General features: G+C 36.3%; 1 protein-coding gene across 1 annotated transcript in view; it reads right to left on the reverse strand.

Annotated features, from left to right (window-relative positions):
• TMEM167A (transmembrane protein 167A) overlaps positions 1-8,694 on the reverse strand; it is a 29,827-nt gene extending 21,133 nt beyond the window's left edge. Inside the window, exon 1 of the mRNA XM_069491958.1 lies at positions 8,653-8,694. Within this exon, the coding sequence (XP_069348059.1) occupies positions 8,653-8,655 (3 nt within the window). The 5' untranslated portion in view covers positions 8,656-8,694. The remainder of the gene's footprint in view (positions 1-8,652) is intronic.
• Positions 8,695-26,134: the final 17,440 nt, after the last annotated feature.

Raw genomic sequence — 26,134 nt, forward strand, 5'->3', positions numbered from 1 at the left:
CTCTTGGGAACAGTACTATATAGCAAAGACTTTATCTCTGACAAAGACTGAACATCAAAAATCGAAGGTGTGAATTCCACAATGTCATAAAAGCACAATTAAAGCCTCTATAATCTTTTAAAATAGTAATCATAGGGCCCATAATACATTATGCATCAGGTCTAAACTAATTTGCTAGTTATTAATGATTAATGATTTTTGTATTTATTTTATTTTAAATACATGGCCAATATAAGCCATTTGGATAATACAGATTTATCAAAAGTAAAATATAAAAACCTTTCACCCTGCTCTCTTCCCATTCCCTGGAGTAAGCAGAAAACGACCTGGTACATTAAAAGACACCAGCTCTTTTTCTGTGCATAAGCATGCATTCATGCAGGTTTTTAAAAAGGGAATAGTACTATTTGTATCTTTTTCTATGACTTCCCTTTAAAAAACAAAAGCCCCCAAAAACTTCAGAACGAACAACTCTCCATTTTAGTACACAGAGAATCTATTCATTGTTTTTAGCAGTCTAGGATAGTGAGATGGGTAAAGGCAACAGGCTCTAGAGCCAGACTGCCTAGGTTTGCATTCTGGGTCTACTCTTTACTACTGGTATCTTGGCCATGTTTACTTTATCTCTGACTTAGTTTCCTACTAGTAAAAAAAGATATTATTTTACTAATGCAGCTTGTCTTCAAATTTCTATTAAGAACAACGTGCAATAGCCAAATTAATCTGTTCTTGCACCTAGGAGAGGACTTTTTTGGTGGGTTGGAAGGGGAGTCTTAGAATTGCTGCCTCAAAAATTCACATTTAAATTTTGATAGGTCCCACCTACTAGCTTGCACTCCATAAATGTTGTACCAATTTGTATTTTCACACACAGTGGTTTTAATGAATTTAACATATTAACTGTCATGAGAGTTGTATTTAACTCACTCTAGTTTTGACCCTGGGGCCACTTTAAGCATGTATAGAATCTTACTTGTTGATGTACTTATCATTACAATTAATATTGACAATTTAATTCTAAAAATGTGGATTAAATGAATACAAGTCAATAAATTTTGTTACTCTATTTATGTTTACCTTTAAATTACACTCAAAGTTTTTATTCTATTTTTGTAATAAAACACTGTGGCCCCAAGGAAGTTTCTGTGTTTTTTTTTTTTTTTTGTGTGTATGGCAATGTGTTAAAAGCACTTTTGTGACAAAATTTAGATAGTTCACATTTCTTAAAAGAGTTGTGGCAGGTACTGGAAATAAAACTTTCCTCCCTAATGTAATATTAGTTTCCTATTGCTGATGTAACAAATAACCACAAACTTATGGCTTAAAAAAACACAAATTTATCTTATAGTTCTAGATGTCTGAAATCTAAAATGGGTTTGGTAGTTCCTTCTCAAGGCTCTGGGGAGGAATCTGTGTCCTCATCTTTTCTAGCTTCTAGAGGACACCCACATTCCTCGGCTAGTGACCCTGTATCATTCTGACCTTGAAAGGCAAATCTTTTGTGATATGACCCTAATAATATCTCCCTCTTATAAGGATCCTTGTGATTAAATTGCTCTCCCCTCCCCATAATATGGGATAATCTGTCCATATCAAAATTCTTACTTAAATCACATATGCAAAGTTCCTTTTGACACATACGGTAACACATGCACAAGTTGGGAGGGGCATTCTGTCTACCACACCTACAAATATTTCCTTTTTATAAAGAAGTATCCAATAACAGATCCTTGACTCAGGCTGCCTGTGGCACCCTCTGGAGCACAACTCCAAATACAACTGGAATTGGAATTGTAACCTTTGGAGTTGCAGAACATAGCAGCCCTGTCTTGACCTTCAACCATTACTCTGAGAGTTGTGCTCATTCTTCTAAAACATGGCAATGGAGGCCCCCAAACCGCTTTTCTCCAAACGCTCTTTTATTATCCCTCTGCACTGCAGATCTATCCTACCAATCAGCTAATCAGAGCTCCTGATACGCTTGAAACAACTAGTGTTATTTCACAAAGTTAATTTACCCAAACCAGAAGGATATAAACTTGATGAGTCAGTTACTTTACATAAGCATTTTGAAGTAAATTAAAATTAGTTAGGTCTTTTGAAATAAAATAACTGTCAGACTTTCATTTGGCCACAACTATAGTAGATGCAATATTTTATCAGCAAAGAGCTCTAAACATGAAATTACTTGCAATGTTGACAAGACTTTAAAAAAATTATCTATTCAAATCCATTTAAAAAGTTAGGATTTTTTTTTTCCAGATTCAATTTTATCACACTTTGTTTACTAAGATATAATTTCTTACTTTCAGAGCCATTCCTGAATGCTACAACTATTACATATTCATTAAGTTTAGAGATTAGGAATGGAGGGATAAAAAAAAGGAATGATCCAAGAAATATAAGGTACAAAAAGAAAAAAAAAACAGTGAGAAAAGCAGAAGAAATATACACATCAATTAATATGTGAAACATGCTTTGCCTAGAGAGGGCTCAATGACTGGTACTAACTTTGACTAAACCTACAGTATTTTCACTAGTCTGGGATCTCTTGGGCTCCATGTAGCTTATTTATTTTTAGTATTACCAAACAAACTGTTCAATAAATTTGTTGATTAAGGGTTATCTTTATGCATAACACTGTCTTGGAACTTCAAATGTTGACTTCCTACCATGTGGGAAATAAATTTTTTTACATATTAGTTCTTCCAGCTTAACTGAAATACTTTAAAACAAGAATTGAATACTAAAGACAAGTTTTTAAAACTCCAAATACTAACAATCTTACTTGTATTAATACCTACTTCTTTTACATGAAACTAGTTTATCCCTTTCTGGCAGTGGAAGGGAACACAGATATGATACACCTGACCTAATTGTGATAAAAATTATATAGCACTGGAAAAGTGGGTTAGCCCTTTAGCATTTACATATAAATCTAGGTCAGGTCAGCATTTCCCAACTAGCCTCTTAAAATGGAAAACATGAAAATGCAAGGATAAATGTTAGCCTGCACATGAATGCACAAACACACATATACTCCATTTGTCCAAAGTAAGTGACCAGAAATGGTTGAAAAGATTTCTACTAATACACAAAAAATTAACATTTTCTTTACCGCATAAATTCAAACTTAGTTGCTTATTATATGGTTGCATGATACTGTACCAAATAGACAAGTTACATTGGTTTACTATGAAAGCAAGAAACCAGGCTTGCTTAATGTTTAGACAAGAATACATCACTCATCTCTTCAGCACCAGTGGCCACTAAACATTTGGATTAATGAAATAATCCAAGTATATAATTTTGTCCTTAGATAAATCAACATCTTTACTTGTCAGTTTAATTTCATTTGTAAAATGAAGGGGGTGGATTAAATAACCGTTTGTTCTCACTGGTCCCGTTTCAAAAATGTATAAAGGGACGGCTTCTACTTATACTTTCCACTTGAGAAAGTACTAGGAAGGACAAAAAGCAAATTCTGCCATGAAAAAAAGTACTTTGACCATACAATCAGGAAAAGACAAAGACTGACAAAATGGATAAACTTCTGAATATAGGGGACCAGACATGGCATGAAACAGTTGCTCATTAGAATCACTTGGAGCTTTAAAAACAGATCAATGCCCTGAAATTTGGACTTAACTGGGCATCTATAGTTTCTTAAAACTCCCTGTAAGTTTTTATTTGCAATCCGGTTACAAGTGCTTTGCTGGAGAGGCTCAGCATCCACGGATCAGATTCCTATTATTCTAATGCAGTGGTTTTCAAAGTGTAGTTCATGAAATCCTTTCATGGGTTCATGAAGTCAAAACTATTTTTATAATACTAAGAAGATATCTACCTTTCTACTGTGATGCCATTTTCATTAATGATGCAAAAGCCATAGTAGCAACAGAATTATTATCTTAACCTCCCACCCCCTGGCATATAAACCTTGACTTTTCTCTCTCTTTTTTTTTGAATTAATGGCATTACTGCATGGTAGAAAGGGCACAGGATTTGGTGTCAAAGCTGTTAAATTTAAATTGTAGCTTTGTCTTTTACAAGCAGTATGATCTTGGGCAAGTCACTTAGCTCATTGCATCTGTTTCTTCACACATAAAATGTAGCCAACAGATGTAAGTCTTTAACAAAACCTTGTATGTAAAGCACCTATCAGAGTAGGTACTTAAGCAATATAGTAAGTCCTCACTTAACACTGTCCACAGGTCCTGTCCTTGGAAATGGCAACTTTAAGCCAAACAATGTATAATTAAACTAATTTTATCATAGGCTAACTGATATAAACAAGAGTTAAGTTCCTAGGACCTATTTCTAGTCACAAAAACATCACCAAACTTCTAAACAAAGACCAAAACACACTTAATATTAAACACTGAAATAAATGTGAGCTATGTACACATTTAAGAAAAATTAATAAAAACAAGATTATTCACCCACTTATTCCCAACGGCCTATGCTGGCAGCTCAGGGGCCAGGGCAAGCACCAGTCCTAGCCAGGATGCCATCCAATTGCAGGGCACACTCACACAGACACCCCTACTCCCTCATACTGGGACCACACAGACACACCAATGAACCTAACATGCACATTTTTGGGATGTCGGAGGAAACTAGAGTATGTGGAGAAAACCCAGGCAGACATGGGGAGAACGTGCAAACTCCACAAAGTGGCCTTGATTGGGATTTGAATTTTTTCCTCATCAACGTTATTCCAGGACCTGCTGTATTTCCTTCCATAGAAGCTGAAGTGGTGCTTCATCACCCCTCACTAAGTACCTCAGAATGATTTTCCTCATTATCCTTTCCTTCCAACCTGTTACTGTCAAGATTTGAGGCATTCTGATTACCTGGTTCACCATCTATTACTTGGTTTACTACATTTGTTTTCAAGCTGGTCTCCCAGATTCTTTCTCCATTTAAATATACTGTCCATGTTGTTACTGGCTGGTTTTCTAAAATGTACACCTTTATTTCCCTGCTTCGAAGCCTTTATCAAGTAAGCAATTAAATATCATGAAAATATAAAGTCCTTGGTATGGCACAAAGCTCTTCTAGATCTGGCCCTACTCTTTCCTTCTAGCCTCACTTCTCACCATTCTGCTCTACTGAACCTCTTTCTATTAATGCCACAATGAGCCTCCAAGCAACTATTCAACTTCATGCCTTTTGTTTCCTCCCATTTCCTTTATCTAAAAAATAGAGAACACTGTCCCAGCTCTGGCTAATGACTCCTGCCCTAATACTGACTCTTTAACATACAAGTCAGAGTGTTACTTCCTTGGGGATGTCTCCCCAGCAGTTCCCAGCCAGAATTACTCCTTCCTCAAATTTTCTACATATTTCTGCTACAAGATGAGAGAAAACATTTCACACTTTTTTTGAGACTCAGTTTAATTATAAAACATGGACAATAACTCCAACTTTGCAGGGTTTATGGGCATTAAATGAGAATATCTGTAAATCACTTAACACATCAAGACGACATGAAAAATCAACTTCCCTATGGTTAACCAAGTAAAGAATGGAAACTGGTAATGATTCTAACCCTGTTTGGCTCCCTCTAAAGCCCATGTTCTTTCCACTACACATGTTGTCTCAGCAACGCACGAGAATTACTTATTTAATAATCTCCCCAACTAGACTGTGAAGTCCACGAAGATACTGAGCACGTTTCTATCCCCAGAATCTCATTCATCTTGAATACTAACTCTAATTGGCATTGCGGATGTAGAGATTAAAAGACTTTGTCTTTAAGAACTCCACCTACAGAGAGAGAAGTATAAGCAACACCATCTTGATGTTTTCTGTGATAAGTGCTCTGTTAGAGGGATACTGGAGATATACACATTGACTAGGGATGCCCATATAGCTACCTAAAGAGAGTAGAAGAAAATAGAAGGGGTCAGGGAAGGCTTCTTGGAAAGAGATGATACTTGAGCTGAATCTTGAAGGATTTTAGGAGTTGGGGAAAACAAGGCATTCTTTTTTTTTTTTTTTTTTTTCCTTTTTCTTTCTGGGAACCTTGTAGAACAGGCAGAGTCTCACTCTGTTGTGCTGGGTAGAGTGCAGTGGCACCATCATAGCTCACTGCAACCTCAAATTCCTGGGCTCAAGCAATCTTCCTGCTTCGGCCTCCCGAGTAGCTGGGACTACAGATGCCACGGCGCCAGGCTCTTTTTTTTTTTTTTTTTTTTTTTTTTTTAAATAAAGATTTTTATTTTTAAATAAAGATTTTTATTTTTAAATAAAATTTTTAGACCCGGGGTCTTGCTCTTGCTCAGGTTGGTCTCAAACACCTAAGCTCAAGCAATCCTCCTGCCTCGGCCTCCCAGAATGCTAAGATTACAGGTGTGAGCCACTGCACCTGGCCTAAGGCATTCCGAAATTCTTTAAAAGTATTAATTCATAAGTGATACAATTACTGTTTATGCTGATAGTTGTAGATTATTGCTACTGCTAAACATTTTTGTCCTTGAAATGTTTTTGAAAAATGGATTCATTAAAGTACAGTAATTTAGATTATTAAATCATTACCACTGGGTTCCCTCACAAATAAACGAAGTTTAGGTACAAACTCAAAAGTTTGTAGCCCATTTTTTAATTACTAATTTGGCCTTTTTGAAACTTCACTATGTAGCTCTGCCAATCACAATGTACTTTTGACATCTTTCTAAAGCTCACAAGAACAAAGTAGGAATGAAAACTTAATTACCTGGCAGTTGTTTCTAACATACATCCATGTCTGATTGCCATATTTATATTTGAGGGCAACAAATCATGAAGATATCCTCACTTAGGTTGGGTTACTATTGACAACGGCATGAAGATTTCTGGCATCTGGACCCTAAAATAAGTTGGAAACCTGGCTTCACTACCTACTAGGGGTTATAATCCCAGGCAAGTCAGTTTCCTTGTGCTTCACTTCCTTCACATATAAACATCTAGTCAGAAGCTCTTGTAAGCTTGAAATAAGACAGTGCTTGTAAACTTATTCTTTTTAACAGAGCAGAAGTGCTAATAAATGAAACCTTTTGTTACTTTTGGAAAAACAGGCATGGCAAGACAGCTTAAACACTGTTGATCTTAAGCACAGTATATACATCTTGCTTTTAGCTAGTTCATATGACAGCAAGATGATAAACAGACTTTATCTTTGACTTGTACTATCAGTAAAATAATTCAACTTCAGCTTCTAGAAAGATATGTAAGAATTAAGAGTGACAGTCTTGTCTTCCTACTCTTTTTCAATTGAAAAAGGAGCAAATTTCGTAAGTTAAATAACAGCTCATTAATGACACTCTTAAGAGCAGGTGTATCCTATCCTGTGGTAGGTGGGGAAAGAAGCTAAAAAAGAATATCCTTAGCAAGAGAAGGAATAATGTGCCAATAAACTGTTATTTCCTCTATTTGATGGTAAACTTGTTCAGGGAAGAGACTGTGACCCATGCCCCACCTGTAATCAAAGAAGCTGGCATAAAGCAGGCAATGATTAATGAGTTTTTGATTAAATGTATAAGGGTTTGTGTGCTGTATGGGATTCTGCAGCAATTTCTGCGAACACAAACTCAGTAATTTTTCATCATGGAGATTCTTAGCTTTTGGTGGTGGGTCATAGATGATTTAGAGACTGTAACAGGCATGCATCCTTTCCCCAGAAATATATGCAACATTCAGCATGGAGACTTCATAAATTCACCTTGAGGGCCTAGAGTAAAGGCAGTTGGCGTTTACCATAACAAAGGCAAAATACCTTCAGACACAGATTCGGGGATTTTACTGTTACTACCAACTTTACAACTGCTCCTTGACCACACTGGCTTTTACTTCTTTTTCTCAGCCTGGAAATGTAAGCATTTCTTTTGCTAACTTTTGTGACTTACAGTTTAAGCTTTTATGAGACGTCTAAACTATCAAAGGAACCTGCAATAATACGAAATAACACATGCACACATAAAACCTTAATAATGGGGAAGTGGAAGGGGAGAAAGGCCCAAGGCTAGACACCACTCTGAGAAGTACATAAAGCTCCTAAAGAGAAGCCCACTGGTGCAGAGAACTCCAACCATTAAAACCTTTAGTTTGTAAAGTAGCATCTTTCAGGTTCAGAGAATGATGCAGGAAGGGCCTGAAAGGCCATTAATTCTAAAGGTTAAGATGAGGGTGTGGAGCTTGGTGCCAAAACAAACACACAAACAAACAGCCAACAGAACAATTAAATAATGCTGGGTCAAGCTCCACAGGGCGACTTAAGAAGACGCAAAAAACAAACACCACAAACAGTGGAAATTCGAGAAACTCCAATGCCTTAAGGGTCAATGGCCACAGCCAATCTACGTAGCCGACAGATTAGGCTACACTAGTGCATTTCTTCTAAACAAAGCAGGAAAGTAGCCTCTGCGGGAGAGGCCGGACTCCGCAACCTCGCGGTCTTCCTTGGACAGTCGGCCCAGAGTCTCCCTGGTTAAGTGTGCAGGGACCACATGGCTACATGGCCCGTGCAAGCTCTGATCCCCGCGAGAGCCAAGTTACCGAGAGGGCTTCCTGGCCCGCGCACCCCGGGCCGCCGCACAACCCCTCAGCGCTAGCCCGGGCCCACAACCTCTTCACGAAGCTCAGCCGTAACCCGGCATCCCCAATTCTTACCATAGTGAGGCCGGCGATGCCCCAGCCACATCACCCTTCCGGGCCCAGGGCGGAAGAGGCGTGCACACACCGCCTGCTCTTCTCGCCCTCTTCTCCCGTCCGGTTGGGCTCGCCACGGCACCTCCTCCCCAGCCGCGCGACTCAGACGCTAGGATAGGCTCCTCTCTACCGGAAAAGGCGGGATTTAGTAGATGCCCCGCGGACCTGCGGAAGCAGCTGACACTCTCATTGGCTGCGGAGGTTTAATCTGCGAAAGCGGGTCTTTCCGGGGAGACCGGAAGTGGAATGTCGGAGAGGTAGGGTCCGGAAGTGGGGCTGTCTCTTTAAATAATAGTTATCTGTTGTCCTGTTTTTTTAATTTTTTTTTTCTATTTTCTTTCTTTTTCTTTTTTGAATACCCTGTTATTTACCTCTATAATTCTACAATGCGCGAATCCTCCTCAATGTATGAGCCTTATGCCTGTGGGCTCTTGGGGATGCTAGGGTTCTCCGGCATCATTCAAGGGCATTCACCTGTTGAACCCCATTTTTTAGTTTGTCCCGTTGCACCTCAGGGATTCTTGGGAATGCAAAGTACTTTTGAAATGCTCTGTATTGCTTGTGGGATTAGGAGGACAATTGAATCCAGAGGGTTGTGTTGAGTAGGTTGTTTGATCATTTCCACAACATCAGCTTTCTCTCCTTCCAGTCCCCAGCATCTGGTAAACTGTCGATGGGTTCCACCTGGGGCTGAAACGTACTAGGCCCTTTGGGCTCAGGAAATAACTTTATGTGGTAATCAGTGGAAAGGAACTGTCTTTTCAGGAGTGCAGCAATTGATTAGCTACTCTAGAGAAATGATCAACTAGTAAAACTAATGACAAGCCAACTTTTACTTTGACTCACTAGTAACAGTATTTAGCTCTTTCTAATTTTAATAATCTCATTAAGTGAGGTTCTGTCTACGCCCCCCACCCCCACCCCACCAGCCCTCTAGTTTTTCTTTCTACATTTTATAGAGAGAGAAACAGCCACTTTGATGTGTTTGAGCTTGCATAGTTCTTGGAATTTTTCAGAAGTGAGAGTATTTCACTCTTTACTTCTTTAAGTGGTTCAGAAAATTATAGCAACCCTTTGGCTCCAAATGTGTGTTTTTATTTTCTCTCAGGCAGCAGAAGGTTCTTTTCACAATGTTATCAAGTTTTTATTGCTTTATTGACGCAGAAGATGGATAGAGAAAAAGGGAAGGTAACTCATGTGAGGTGTTGGTTGGTGAGTTGTATTTGGCCATACTTTCTATACAGCAACACAATGATTAGAAGATTTGGGATTCTGCTAGTGTGTTTACAATGTTAACTACTGCACACAAAGGTTTGGTTTTGTTTTAAACCATAACTAACTTGAATTTTTAGTCCATTATACTGAATTGTCAAGAGTTGGTCAAATACACAAATTAGCAAGTATTTACTGAGCTCTTGCTTTATTCGTGGGATCATGAGATTGCAGCATAGGAACAAAGATGGTCTATTTCTTTAAGGATTTTAATGAGGATGTAGAAGGGTGGAGTAAAAAATGTATAAAAATGTACAGTACTCTACACCTATTGAAAAAACAAGTCATTTAATCAGCTCTCTTGTTAGGCCTTATAAGTTTTGCCTCAAATTAAACAAACATGGTTTAATTAAGGAAGTTATGTCGTACAATTTATCAAGCTTGGCTTCTGGAATAATAAATATGTCCATAGACATTATAACTACCTTTGCTTTCATGTTAAGATTGTCTTGATCTTTGTGACACGTCAGAGTAATACTTCTGTCTGAAGCTGTTCTTCAGGCTACCTGTGAAGAAGATCAGGAAGCTGAAGCTGTTAGAGATCCTAATTGATTTGCTCTATGTATGGATTATAACCAATATTAGGCTGTGGCTTCTTATGTACCTGAGCTTCAAAATAGTAGAAAACGACGTTTGCCAGTTATTTTTAAGTTATCCATAGAGAAACACAAGTGCCAATAGATGAGACTGAACATATATATGTATAATGTTTATTGTATTCTTATAAAGCATAAAATAAAGTTAATCTGACATGTGGTGAGATTTGGGGAGAGGTGGTAGTTGAGCTGCATGGTCGTTAAGCACATAAACCCTCTGCTTTTGGTTTTCACTGATAGTGCACCAGTTTAAGTACTATATCACTATTTCAAAAGTCTTCCTGGTAGCTCTGGTATGGATTCTCATTTCAAACCATCTCGGATCGTTTTCTTACTAAAAATAAAATTTGACTTTGTCATTTCTTTATTCAAAAATTATCATCTCTCTTGCATGTAAAAGAATATTTCCAACTTTGGTTTCATGGATTTTTAGAACTGTATGTAAATATAGTAGATATTTATATTTTTATGTGGAATGAGTACACAGGTTTCTCAGTATCGTGAGGTTTAAATGACTTAATACAAGTAATCATCTAGCTAAATATTTGGCATATAGCAAGCACTCAGGAAGTGTTGACTATTATTGCGTGCATGGCTTTCTCCTTCACTAAATTAAAAGTCCCCAGAGAGGGGGGATTATAATGGAGGAATGACTGACTTGCATATATTAGGCATTAAGTAGAGTAGTTGCCCCTCATCCAAGGTTTTGATTTTCACATTTTCTGTTCCATCAACCATGGAAAATGTTAAATGGAAAAGTTCAGAAATAACTCATGAGTTTTAAATGGTGTGCCATTCTGAACAGTGACGAAATCTTGCTCCGTCCCACTCCATCCTGCTGGGGTGGTGAATTATCCCTTTATCCAGCATTTCCCTGCTGTATATACTGCCCACCTGTTAGTCATATAGTAGCTGGCTTGGTTATTAGATCCACTGCAGAGATATCATAGTGCTTGTGTTCAAGTAATCCTTATTTTAGTTAATAATGTCCTGAAAGCGCAAGAGTCATGATGCTAGTAATTTGGATATGCCAAAGAGAAGCTGTCAAGTGCTTCCTTTAAGTGAAAAGGTGAAAGTTCTCAACTTAAGGGAAGAGAAAATAATTGTATGTTAAGGCTGCTAACATCTATGGTAAGAATACATCTTTTATCTGTGACATTGTGAAGAAGAAAAAAGAAATTAGTGCTAGTTTCGCTGTTTCAGCTCAAATTGCAAAAGTTACGCCGATAGTGTGTGATAAGTGCTTAGTTAAGATGAAGGCATTACATTTGTGGGTGGAAGACATGAACAGAAATATGTTCTGATTGACAGCAATTGGATTCAGTAGTATCTGGTTTCAGGCCTCCACTGGAGGTACTGAAACACATCACACTCAGGTGAGGGGTGGCCTACTGTAAAAGTTTTTTGAATTAAATTGGTATTGCATTTTTACCACGAGACCAGTTTCTCCCCATTTTCTCTATTTAACTTTGTGTCTAGTAAGTATGAATGATAGTGTTGATGGTTCCTTTTACATTATTTACCTCTCTTCATTCACTTTTATTCACATATATTAAAAGACAACGGTTCTGCTTATTTTCTCTGATCCTTGACTAGCCTCCCTGACCTGCTGTTGAGGTTCTTTGTGTCTAGTATTTGTCCTTTTTTTCTTACCCCTCTTTTTTTATTCTCTTCCCCCATGGCTTTTCATGTAAGAACTAAATGTACAACATGGGGACTAAAGTTGATGAAATTGTACTGTGTTAGGGATTTTTGTTAAATAAGTAGATTTTTAGCTGCTCTTGTCACAAAAATAGTAACTATGTGAGATGATGGATCTTAATCTACTTCACTGAAATAACCATTTTATTATCTATATGTATCCCATAATGTCATGTTATAAACCTCAAATATACATAATAAAATTTATTTTAAAAATGTTGCAACAAGAAAAAGAGTTTTGTTTTATCTATGTGTTATTCCTTTCACCTTAAGAAATGTTCCCCTTAACCTTTCTCCATTATCAACTCCATTTAGTTGCTCTTCTCTGCAACAAAAATCCTCTGAAGAGTTCTCTATGCTCCATGTCCCAGTTCCTCTTTTTCTATTCTTTCTTAAGCTTACTCTAACATAGCTATTGCTCCCACACTGCACCAAGTTGCTCTTGTTAGTGTCACCAGTGATCTCTAGGGGTGTTGATCATTCTCACTTCTCATCATATTTGACCTGTCAGTAAACTTGGACACAGTTAATCACTCCCTTCTCCATGATGTATTTTTTTCACTTGATTTCCAGTGCATGATACATTCTTGGTTTTCCTTCTACCTTTTTGGTGGCACCTTCTCATTCTCCTTTGCTGGAACCTTCTAGTCTTATTGATTCTGTAGTGTGAAAGTACTCTAGGGTTCCATCTTTTCTTCTCTTTTTTTCCTGTCTATGCCTCCTTTTGATGATATCAAGTCTTAGGACTTTTAAATATCACCTGTATACCAAAGCTTTCTGCATTTATATTCCTAATCCCTTCTCTTTCTGAATTTTTATCTGATTTGTTCTCTTATGCCAAATTCTAAAACATTTGTCTGAGGCATAGAGCTAGGTTTTGGTTGAATGAATGAACTTGACTGGGTATTTGAATTTGTAATTCCTAATTTGCAGTGTGAAACACAGAATTATTTATCATTTTCATATATTATATTGTGTCTTGACAACTAAGCATTTGCTCATGCAGACTCTTCTGCCTGGAATGCCCTTCCTTATCTTTTTCCTCTACCTCTAAACACTTTTCACCTATCCATTTCTCCTTTAAGATTCCTATTAGATATAGCTCAAGGAAGCCTTCCCTAGAATGTCAGGCTAGGTTAAGTGCTACTTTTCAGAGGGGCTCCAAGCCTGCTTATGTACTTTACAAGCTTGTATTATACTTCTCTTTGGGTGTCTCTATCTCATTAGAGAGCTGGGAATGTGTCTTACTCATCTTTGGGACGTCAAAGCCTGGTACATAGGAAGTAAACAATGTTTTAATGCATTAATGGCATGACCAAAGACACTCAGCTATGAAGCATAGTTTTGATTTCAAGCTGGATCTTCTGGGTATAAAATCAATGCTCTGTTTGTTATACCCTGTTTCCTAGGAAAAAGATGTCTGTCTTTAAAATAATAGAAAGATACTGTATCCTTTTTATACAAGCAGAAGGTAGTTAATACATTTTATAGCCCTGGGGAATTTGCTGCTTGTTTGTGAAGCTGTCAGTACTGATGAGAATGTAAGTTGTGCTTTTTTCAAAGGCATTGACTGAAATCATTGATTAGGGGACTATTATAGTCAGCACATTTTTAATGTTGATGAAAATTAGGCTCTTTTGGAGACAGAAACACTGTAGGGCTTGTATTGCCAAAAAGAAGAAATCCATGCTAGAATTCCAAGCTGCTCATGAGGCATTCATGTTTTCACTAGATGCCATTACTACCAGAAGCTTTATTTTAAACTTTTGTTTGTGTACCATTGGGAAATGCCAGGGTGCTTATAAGATATTACAGAGATTTTCTTTCAACAATTTGGAAATTTGCTCCTAAGATTGGTTTAGTGATACTTAGTTTGTTAACATGATCTCTGACACTTCACACAAAATTTAGGTAAACTAATTTTGCATTTAAAATACTGTTTAATACTAGATAATGAGCCTGGCTTCCTGACTAATCTTTATGATTAGCATTCTGAATTCAGACTGTCCTCTGAATATCATCATTAACCTTGCAGCCTCTAAACCAATCTATTGTATCATCACTTAGCCTTTAGGACTGACGAAAAAGGAAATAGTTTATAGATTATAAAAAGGCTTTGGAATTAATTAATGGGGTTGAAAATGATGGTTAGGCTTGGGGTTAAATTATCAAAAATAAATATTACTTGGAGGACACTGCGTCCTGAATTTGTGTGTCATTTCTAGGGCTTTGCTCACCTTACAGAAATGGCAAAATGCTTACATAAACAAAGAATTCAACCTGGTCTTTGTGTTAGAGGATGCTATTAGCTTACCTGTAATTTTATGTGAGCAGTGAATGAGAATTTTATTGGATAAAGAAGGACCTTGCTCAATTGGAAGAGAAATAAGTGGCTGCTAAGAAATAAGATGCAGCCAATGTTGAAACTTGTCAAAGTCTTGACAGTATAAATATTGACATGCTAAAACATGTCAATATTTACAATACAATTTGGAAGTTGCCAAGTTCCTGTTTAAGAAATGTGACCCTGGAATTGAACACAGTATATCAATAAATAAGGAACATGTCCAAATGAACAGCTGCTCAGAGAAAATAGAATTACATCTGTCTAAACTTTGAGGCATTTAAAAAGTTAAAGTTTAAAAGTTTCTGATATTTCTTTGCTAATTTGTAGGTATATGCTTGTACAATATAGCATACTAATATAGTTCCATGTATGGCTTTCATTTACATGTTTTTTTTAAAAATGACAGGATAGTTGCTAACTTATACATTTGTAAATTAGTTGTGCTGTGATGCTCATCTATAAATTGAATTTTAAAAACTTGCCTAGTATTGTGTTTAGGAACCAACCCCTCATTTTAAATATTGTTTTTAAAAGAGAAATTGGCTCAAGTTATGATTTAGATATTAATTTCAGTAACTAAAAGTTTGTGTTCTGAAAACTTCCTAAATAGTAATAGAGAAATTATAAGTTTTTGAAGCTTAGGTGGATAAGGAAATCTGACCTGTTATCTTTAGATGACAACTATGTCTCAGAAGAAAATCTGTGGAGTAAAGAGCAAATAAAGTTGATGTGTTTGGTTGAATATCTCGGATTACCACTGTTAATTCCCACATGAGTATCACCATCATTTAACAAAGAGTATTTTGAGGCAAAATAGACATTTGAAGCTTTTTTATAAAGTCATTGGAACCACACAATCTTACATCTGTTTTGCAGACTTCTAGTAGAAGGTTAAACTTAATATTCTTTGAATGACAGTCCTAAAACAATCTTAAGAACATAAAACATGAATATTGGGACTTGTCCTCTCATTGTTTCTCTTTTCTAATGGCAGAGATTGATGGCTTTTCTATACTAATCTAATCATTTAACCACATTGTAATGTTGTGTTTATATTGTGATGAATGGATGAAAAATACAATTGAGATAATATATGCTGTCAGATGCTACATTTGTTTCTATAAATATCTTGAGAAACATGAAAAAACAAATTTGCTTATAGTTTTATAAAAGGCTCTTAACCTATTCTTTTCAGATGTATTAATCAAAACTAGAAGAGAAAGCAATACAGTTTTAAAACTTATATTGACTGGATTCTTTTTTTAGAACGTGCCGGTATTCTCAGGTAAGATGTTGTATTTTGAGAAGAAAACATTGGACGTATTAATTGCTAACTTTTAAAAACTTGGAAAATACTTCACTGTGTAAAAAAAGACCTGAATTTTTGTTTTCAATAGACATTTATATTAGGAATTTTTTTTCTAGAATCATTAGGGCCTTTTTGCAAAATTTTTGTCAGTTGTCTTTTGAACTGCCTGTTACCAATTATTTATCCTGTAGTGATAACAATGTTGTCAGTGTTTTCAAAATGTCTCGTGTTTTAGATTTGATGAGACCTGTCAGCAAATTAAGATGAAAATGTAAAACTTTCTGTTTGGTGTTGAATATTATGAATTTAATATAATGTTTCTCCATATGTGGTACTCATACCACTGATGGAATAGGCACATAACTTACAACTGTTTTGTAAATACTATGAAACAATTGAGGTTAACAGAATTAAATGATTTGCGGAAGTCCACACAACCAATGATTAGTAGGGAAGATTCGTACCGAAGTCAATCTGATTCTAAAGCCTAAAGTAGATTAATCAAAAGGAAGTTTCTTGGCTTCACAGCTAAAACATCCTTGGTCGGATTTGGGTTCTGGTGCAGCTGGAATCAGGTCTGACCTGTTGCCTACCCCTCGGTTCTGCTTTCTGCTGTGCTGATTTTGTTCTTGACAGTTCCAGGCTCACAACATCGAACACCAAATCCAACAGAGAAGAGTCTACATTCTTTATAATGAAAATAGAAGTCTTGGTATTGAATCTCGTTAGTCTTAATTGTCCTAACTTGAATGAATCACATGCTTGTCTCTCAATCAATCATTGGAGATTAGAATGTAATGTTGCTTTAGCTTAGGTCTGAATCTGGGGCCAGAGTCAGCCTGCTCAAAGCCTTTGGGCTGAGAATAGCAGAGGTGGGAGTCATTCAAGTTTTTGATGCTACAAGCAGGGGAAGTCTGTGTTGGGTGCAGACTCAACAAATTCCCTTTAAATGTTGGGCAAACATTTTTAAGCAGAAATGGTTGGGTCATGGCCATGGCATTGACAGCATTCTCTGGTCAATATTTCAAGATAGCTAAATCCTTCTGTTGGGATCCTGTGTGCTTTTTTAAACAAACTAAAAAAGTATAACCTATAGTCATTCAAATTAGTGCAAATTAAATGAACTTGGACATTTGAATTAGGGTCAGTTAACTGATTATGTGCAACAGACTGTGTAATATGTATTTGATTCTTATTGGTTAGGTCAAAAATCTAAGATTGCATGATTTTAATGACATGCCACAGGGTGGGAAATTTTAGAAAATGTCAACACTCTTATTACTTCTCGTTTCTTTACTGTGGGTATTACATGTAATAATTGAATATACATATGAAATGGCTCATATGCTGACTATTTTATAATGTTTTTACATGTCTTGGCTCTAAGAACAACTTATTAAAATATAACCAATAAATATTGAAATAATTTTCAGTTGAATATAAAATATTTTTCCATCTTTATTATCTTTGATATAATGTTGCATAGCAAAATTTACAAGTGCCTTATTGTACCAGTGTTCCTGGTATTACGCTTATTAGATAGGAGTATTTACCAAAAAGCCAATACTGAATCCTATATATTTTTTTAGGTGGGCTTCAAAGTTTTGAAGCATTATATTATATAATATTTAAGAATAAATTTCTACAGATACCCTTTTCTTCTTTTTATAAATGTACCCTCTAATGAACATAATCAGCCTGATGGTCAAATAACACTTACTGAAACTCTTCTTTTTACACATTTTATTATGGAAAATTTCAAATATATACAAATGTTGAGAGAATAATGTATTTCTATGTAGGTGTAGATGATGGCAGCTAGCACAACATTTACCAACTCATGGCCCATCTCATCAGGGTAATGCTGGCCTCTTAAAAGAGTTTGGAAGTATTTTTTTGATTTTTTGGAATAGTTTGTGGAGAATTGGTATTAGTTCTTAGTTTGGTAGAATTCAGCAGCAAAGACATCTGGTCCTGGGCTTTTGATGTTTTTATGGGAGACTTTATATTACTGCGGCATCAATGCCAACATTTATTGTTTTGGGACTTTTTCATAAAAGCCATTCTCACTGGAGTTAAGTGATATCACATTGTGGTTTTGATTTGCATTTCCCTGATGATTAGAGATGTTCAGCATTTTTTCATATGTTCGTTGGCCATTCTGTCTTCTCAAGCTACACTACAAGCCTATAGTAAATAAAACTGCATGGTACTGGCATAAGTACAGAGACATAGACTAATGGAACAGAACTGAGAACCCAGATATAAAATCATCCTCATATAGCCATCTAATCTTTGACAAAGTAGACAAAAACATACACTGGGGAAAAGAATCCTTATTCAATAAATGGTGCTGGGAAAATTGGATAGCCCCATATAGAAGACTGAAACAGGATCCGCACCTTTCACCTCTCACAAAAATTAACTCACAGTGGATAGCAGACTTAAACCTAAGGCATGAAACTATAAGAATTCTAGAAGAAAATGTTCGAAAAACTCTTATGGACATTGACCTAGGGAAAGAATTTATGAACAAGACCCCAAAGGCAATCACAGCAACAACAAAAATAAATGAGACCTGATCAAATTAAAAAGCTGCTTTCTGAATAGCCAAGGAAACTATCACAGGAGCAAACAGACAACCTACAGAATGAGAGAATATATTCACATGATACATATCTGATAAAGGGCTGATAACTGGAATCTACATAGAACTCAGGAAAATCAGCAAGAAAAAATCAAACAACCCTATCAAAAAGTGGGCAAAGGACACAAACAGTAACTTCTTGTTTTGTTCATATGTTGTTGACAAATCTTATTTAATTTTTTGTTTGTATATTCTTGGGGTTCACTGAACATTTTTACATGGATTGTTCTTAATTGTTTTTCTGTTATTTCATAGATTTTTTTTTTTTCCTTTGGAATCCAATGTTGGAACTTTGTTAGTTTCTTTTGGAGGTGTCATGATTTCCTGAGTCTGTAATTTTGTGTCCTTGTGTTGGTATTTACATATTTGTGGAGGCAGCTACCTTTTCTGGCTTTTATTGGTGTTCTTTGGCAGGGGTAGACCTTCCCTATTTAGTCTAGCTAATGATTCTGTATGGGCCAGGTGGTAATGACACTGGTAGGCAGAACTTACTTTTATGTTCTCTAGATGGCTAGGCTGCTACCTTTGCTCTGAGTTTTTGTGGGGTAGATACCTAGTTTCTGTTATTTAGCAAGACCACTGGTTAAGCTCTATAATCAGAATGAGTTGCTGAATGGGCAATGCAATTGCCTCTGATCAGGCTGGACCACAGGATGTATTCCCTGTCTAGAGGGTTCTGGTATTTGAGTTCAGCAGTTGGGGTGGTTTCAGGGTTGCAGGAGGGTCCCAAGGTTAAGTAGATCAAGGATGGATGGACCCATTGCTATGTTTAGTTGAAATGCACAGTTGAGATTTGTCTCCTGCCTTGGGTTGGGTAGAGAGGTAGGCTTTGAGGCCATAGGCAGGTCTGATTAAACTTGCTGTGTCAGAACTAATACCTGCTTATTATCAATTATTTGCTGAGGATTTGTTCTGGGACAAAGGCTGGCAAGCCTGTCCTGGTGGCTCAGATGGCTAGTGTTCCAGCAGTTTGCAACATGAGCATGATTACTCCTGGGCTGCAACATACAGAGGATGTAGCCAAGACAGGGCGGCTTCAAGATCTACGGTGGAATAGAGGCTGGCTAAGATCATGTGACTCCTAACAGATCTTTGTGCTTTTGGGATAGTTCTCTGACTGTAGCAAGAGGGGCTAGAGCTGAGATTATGCCCCTTCAGAATTTGCTGTGGGACTGAAGCTGGCAATCCTGTTCTGGTGGCTCAGATGGATGCTTCTCCCAGCAGTTCCATGCATAGGCAAGATAGTTCCCTGGTAGCATCAAGGGGCCTGGAGCTAAGACTGAGGCACTTCAAGATCTGCTATGGGTTGGAAGTTTACACACCTGTCCCTGTAGCTCAGAGAGGCATGTCTCCCAGCAGTTCCCTACATAGCTGGGATAGTTTCCTGACTGTGGCAGAGAGGGCCTGGAGCTGAGAGTAGGTCCCTTAAGGATCTGCTGTGGGATGTAGGCTGGTAAGTCTGTCCCGGTGGCTCAGACGGGTGAGTCTCCCAGCAGTTTTCTACATGGGTAGGTATTTCCCAGGCTGTGGCAGAAAGCAGCTTTAACTGAAACAGGACTCCTTCAGGATTTGCTGTGGGATAGAGGGGGACAAGCCTGTTCCTTTGGCCCACATAGGCAAGTCCTCCTTTAGTTTCTTGTGTGAACAGTACTTAGAACCACAGCTGAGGGAAGCTGGAGCCAAGTTACAGGCTAACCTTTCTGTCCATTGCTAAGACTGATGTTGGCAAGCAGATGGGCTTTTCTGATGCACTAGCGTGCATGATTCCTCCAGGACCCCTTGGCAGATGGTTTTGGTTGCAGGTTCAAAGCCAAATGGGGCTGAAGCCAAGCACTTCAGTGAATGGGGTTGTTTCCATGCTTGAACTCAGGAGTCCAATCAGTGTGTCTGCCACTTGGGTGCGCGTCTATCCTCTCAAAATGGCCTTCCTGGGTCTTGGGCTCCACTGGCTTTTAACAGCCTTGTACCTGAATCCCAAGAGGCTTTTGTCTGTAAATGGCTGAAGAATTCTTGTTCTTGGGAGGGTATCTCACCATCTTACTCATATCCAGTGTTTTTTTAAAAAACATGAGCCACCAATTAAAAGTCAAGTGACTTCTGCATAAAAATTGGGATTTGTCAGTTTCCTGAATAATCAGGATGGCAGACTCCCAAGGACCTGTACTTACCCATAGTAACAGTCTACTTTGCAATGAGTAATGGCTACTATTTTATATAGTACTTGCAGTTTCCGATTTGCCACAGTCCCCACCCCTCATGCAATGATGCATATGGGCTTATACCTGATCGGTGTGGCCCCTGGAGGTATTAGGACTGGCACCCTTGCAAGAGAGAACAGGGCTTGATTTAAATTTTAGGAACAAAGTTTCAGTTCACTTTGAGAATGTATCACCCAAAGGAACTCAGTTTTGAGTCCTTTGTTTATACCTTGGAATCTCCTCCACTAGAGTTGTCCAAAATATGTTCAGGGATATAGTTGAAAATGACTTAGATTGAGAAATTGTAGCCTGGGAAATAAACATGTAATTAGTCGTTCAATTACAAATGCAAGTGCTCATGTGCTGCTCGTAACTGTTACTATTATCTGAACCATATGCATTATTTGCCATTTTATAGGTTAAAAATTGTTAAATATTGGCAGTTTTATATGGTTCATAAATATTTCTGTATGGGTGATGGTGGAATTAGGTAGCATCAACAATTGAGGATACATTATAGTTTTTTTTTTTTTTCATTTCTGAGGCTCTTGTTTCTCTTGTACCCCAATCTTATCATTCATCTCCTTGTTTGCCCTTAAAAAATAGCGAAATAAATGGGTACAGTTGTACGTAAATGGTGGGTTTGTGCATGGGGGAAAAAGTACAGTGCAAGTCTTGTTCCTTTTTCATACAAGCACTTTTAGTTACATTTCAGTTCTGAGTAATACATTTTTTCAAGTAGAAAGAACTGTATGTAAGTGTAATTGATGGTGTTTCATAGGAACACCCTCACTTTTCTGGAATTAAAATATAAGAGAAGTGTCAAAAATTTCAAGGCTGAAGAAATGATAATTACAAAGTTCTTATCAAAAAAAGATTGTTGCTTAGTTAATGCTGTATTTCAGGTACTATCTTATCTCTTCAGTTCTGTTAAGTGTCATTCTCACATGAAACTGCAATTAGAACTGAAGTGTTCTTGTGACAGTCTAGAAAGTTTCCAAAATGATAAGAGTATTCTCATCCTTTCTGCCAAGGTTATTTGTAATCGACTTTGGCCATTTGATGAATATGAAGGAAATCATAGTCTTGGAACTTTGGGTCCAATTTTAAGGGCACTTTGGAGCTAGGTATTAGATTGTATGTAGGAAATTTATTCCTTCACTAGGTCTTTTTATTGCTTTTTAATGCTCACTTCATAGGGTAAGAGAAAAGAAAAGAGAGGAAGTGAAATTTAAATGAATCACTGAAACTAATGATTATTAATGGTGTTTGTAAAAGATAAGCAGAGGAAATGAGCAGTAATATGATATTTGGAATGGCAGCAACTGGCATTCCACAGTCATGAGAGGTAATTGAGAATGGACTGTGACCTCGGCAAAGATGTCTTATTTTTTAGACTTATTTTATAGTTTAATACTTTATTCCTGAAGTGTCAAATTAATTAATTTAATGTCTGTCTTGAACCTCAGCTGTGTAATACAAGTTTTTGAACACGATTCTGTTAACAGTTGTAACTACGTTTTACTACTATAGGGTGACCAGTCATCCTGGTTTGCCTGGTATAGAGAGATTTCCTAGGACCTGGGACTTTCAGTTTTAAAACTGGGAAAATCTAAGGAAAACTTGGACAGGTGGTTACCTGACTTTCACTTTCAAAATTACCAGGAGTTAATTCTGATGTGATTGGTAAAGTATTTAATCTTAATAATTCTGTAAATTCTTTACATTTAAAGTTTAGAAGATTCTAACCTGAAAATATTATTTCAGGAAAGCACTTTATTCTAATGGAAGCTTGATATTGTTATTTTAATTGCTTTGGAAATTTAAAGATAAATTGATTTTGTGAGCATTAAAAAATAAATCTTAATTTACCCTTTGGTAACACCAACCAGCAAATGTGTCACTGTTAATAATGAAAATACTGGAAATAAATTGTTAATTAAAAACATTCTGAATGTGGGAATTCTGATAAAAGAGTAAATGTGAATAGTCATATTACTGTAATAAACAAATACGAAATAGTCCTTTTATTTGCACTTAGTTTTTCTAAATTGTTATGTAATGTTTGTCTTATCAGAAGTAAATAGACTAGTGCATAAAGGTTGCATAAACCTTTCTTTTCTTTTTATCTAGTAATTATATATGTTCCTTTCCTTGAATTTTATAACGTGATAAGACTTTTAAAAAATCTGTCACCACATTTTTGGTTTGCCATTTACATTTTTCTTTTCCTCCTTTAAGAAAAAAATATAAGGTCAAACATAATAATGTAACCAGGAATCTAATTACAGACTATTAACAGCATGTGCTGTGTGCTAATCTTTATTCTGAACTCACTTTAGGTATCAGCCTACTTTTCTCAACAAGGAGGCACTTAAGTTAATTGCTTCATTAGAAACATGCATTTAGCCCTTTCTGATCTGTAAGTACAACTCCTTGGCAGAGCTGCAGAAGTTTGAACACCTGCAGCCCAAGCAGCTTGAAAAGAAGCCATAATTTACCATAAAGGAAAATAAAAGAAGCTCAAGTTCAAAATGGTGTTATCAATGATATAGTGTTGTAACTAACTTGAGCTGACCTAAGAGAGTTGGCTTCTGCACTGCTTCTTATCAGCATCCAAAAGGGCATACAAAATTCTTTGTAAACTAATTTAAAAAGTGTCTTGTTTATTCAGAAGCAACTGTGAATGGCATTTGTTCAGACTGTAGATCACATCAATTGCGTACTAGCCAACAACTTATTTCTCTTCTAAGAGAGAAGCCAAGTATCAAAGACACAAAGTACTAAAGATAAGCTTCTCAATTCTCAACTGTTCTGAATTCTCAATAAAGCTACTGATGTACAAATTGGGGTGGGACCCAACTCTTTCCACCTGCAGTCTTGTCTTAGATGCTTGGCTCTGGCTGGGAGAGGTGCTGATACTAGTGTGACCTTTAGTGCCCCTAGAAAACAAAACACAGGCTTTCTTATAGTCCTAGTCAATCAGTCCGTCCCTCTGAAGAGGATTCCACCCTTTCTTCAAGTAGTCTAGGGGCAAAAAACTGTGGCTGACTATTCCCATTTACAGGGCTGGTAAAAGCAAAGAGTTCATTGATTCCCTCTGAAAGAATCTTAAAAGACATTTCCATGTCATCCTTTTTTTCCTTTTTCTGTGGTTGATTCTTAGATGCTTGTATATGATATTTAATGAGAAGGTAACCTCAGTAAGTAAAAGAATGAAGTACTTTTAGAACTGGTTTAAACAGTATTATATTAATATAATATAAAACCAAATGTGTGTGTGTGTATATATATATATCACTCTCCTTATCCTCAAAATATAGAGATTTATAGTAATTTAGTTTTGTTTTGTGAAGAGCTAACAAAATAGGTTGTTTATATTTTTATATTCAGTTGTAACCTGGGAAAAATATGATGCTTAATTTATGAGACCATAATAGTTTCAAATTGAGAAAGTAAATTAAAACTTCTGATTTATAAATTTGCTCTTAGTAAAATAAACTTATTCAATTATCAATGATATGTCAATTAATAGTTTCCTTTTGAATTTTTATAGTACATTATATGTATTACTCATAAAAATTTGGAACAATTTTATACCCTCCCCCCAAATAAAAGCGTAAAGAAAATTTTTAGTTTCTCAAGGATCATCAAGTAAGAAGTTCATACTATGTGATTAAAGAATGATTTTTTTTAGCACCTCCTCTATTATCCTGGATAGAGTTGGAGCCCATTCTACTAAGCAAAGTATCACAAGAATGGAAAAACAAGCACCATACGTACTCACCATTAAATTGGTATTAACTGATTTAACTGACCAACACTTAAGTGCACATATAGTAGTAACATTCATCGGGTGTCTGGCAGGTGGGAAAGGATGAGTATATTTACAACTAATGGGTGTAGTGCACACCGTCGGGGGATGGACACTCTTGAAGCTCTGACTTGGGTGGGGCAAAGGCAATATATGTAGCCTAAACATCTGTACCCCTGTAATATGCTGAAATAAAAAAAATAAAAAATTTAAAAAAATGATTTTTATAAAGGTTTTCATCTTTGAAGTTTGGGCTATGTTCCTGATTTTGACTTTTTATGTTTTCCCTTTGCATGTTTATAATTTTTACATTATTTTTATACTTTACTTTGTTACTTTCTACAATTTAAGCATCTTTTAATGAAGTACACATAATCAAAGGATATTTTAGTATTAGGACAAATATAAGTACTTGCTTTGAACTAAATAATATGTGTCATTGTACAGTCTGGTTAAGTTTAAAATCAATCTGAGCCAGATTCTAGAGTGATTTACCACTAAGAATTGCTTTTGAATTCATAGAAAAAGAACCTCTAATTGTTAGAAATGAGAGTAGGATCACTATGTCTCAGTCTTATTTCCATTTTTGTCCCTTTTTCATAACATTACTAGACCAGTAGAGTAGGTAGATTTTGCCAAGAATTCTCCTTATATGCTTGTGACTTAGATGAAGATGTGAGTGGCATACCCGGTAGTATTGGTCATTGATGTCTATTAGAGGCTTCTAATGTTGGGCTGCAGAGGTTTGTACTTTAACTTGTCCTGCTCAACAGTTTATATACCTGACTTGAATACTTAGAAGAAGAGATTTATCAAATTTTTAAATGACAGGGTCAGGCAGGGATTATAAATGTGTTAGATCACAGGAACAGAATTTTTATTTTATATTGGTATTAGTTCTTATTTGAATATTTGGTAGAATTCAGCAGTGAAGCCATTGGGTCCTGGGCTTTTCTTTGATGGGAGACTTTTTATTACTCCTTCTATCTCATTACTTGTTATTGGTTTATTTCTGTTTTGGATTTCTTCCTGGTTCAATTTTTGTAGCTTGTATGTGTTTAGGAATTTATCCATTTTTTTCTAGGTTTTCCAATGTATTGGCATATAGTTGCTAATAGTACTCTCTAATTATCCTTTGGATTTGTGCAGTATCAGTTGTAATGTCTCCTTTTTCATCTCTGCTTTTATTCATGTGCCTTCTTTTTTTTTTTTCTTAGTCTTGCTAAAGTCATGTCAATTTTGTTTTATCTTTTCAAAGAAACAACTTTTTGTTTCATTGATATTTTGTAATTTTTTGTTTCAATTTCATTTATTTCTGCTCCGATATTTATTATTTCTTTTCTTCTACTGATTTTGGGTTTGGTTTGGTCTTGCTTTTCTAGGTCTTTGAGATGCATCATTAGGTGGTTTATTTGAAGGTTTTGTACTTTTTTGCTATAGACACTTATTGCTACAAACTTTCCTCTTATTGCTGCTTTTACTGTATCCTATAGTTACATAGATATGTTGTGTTTCCATTTTCATTTATTTTGAGAAACTTTAAAATTTTCTTTTTTATC

The sequence above is a fragment of the Eulemur rufifrons genome, chromosome 17 (assembly GCF_041146395.1).
Source record: "Eulemur rufifrons isolate Redbay chromosome 17, OSU_ERuf_1, whole genome shotgun sequence".
In the NCBI taxonomy this organism is placed as follows: domain Eukaryota; kingdom Metazoa; phylum Chordata; class Mammalia; order Primates; family Lemuridae; genus Eulemur; species Eulemur rufifrons.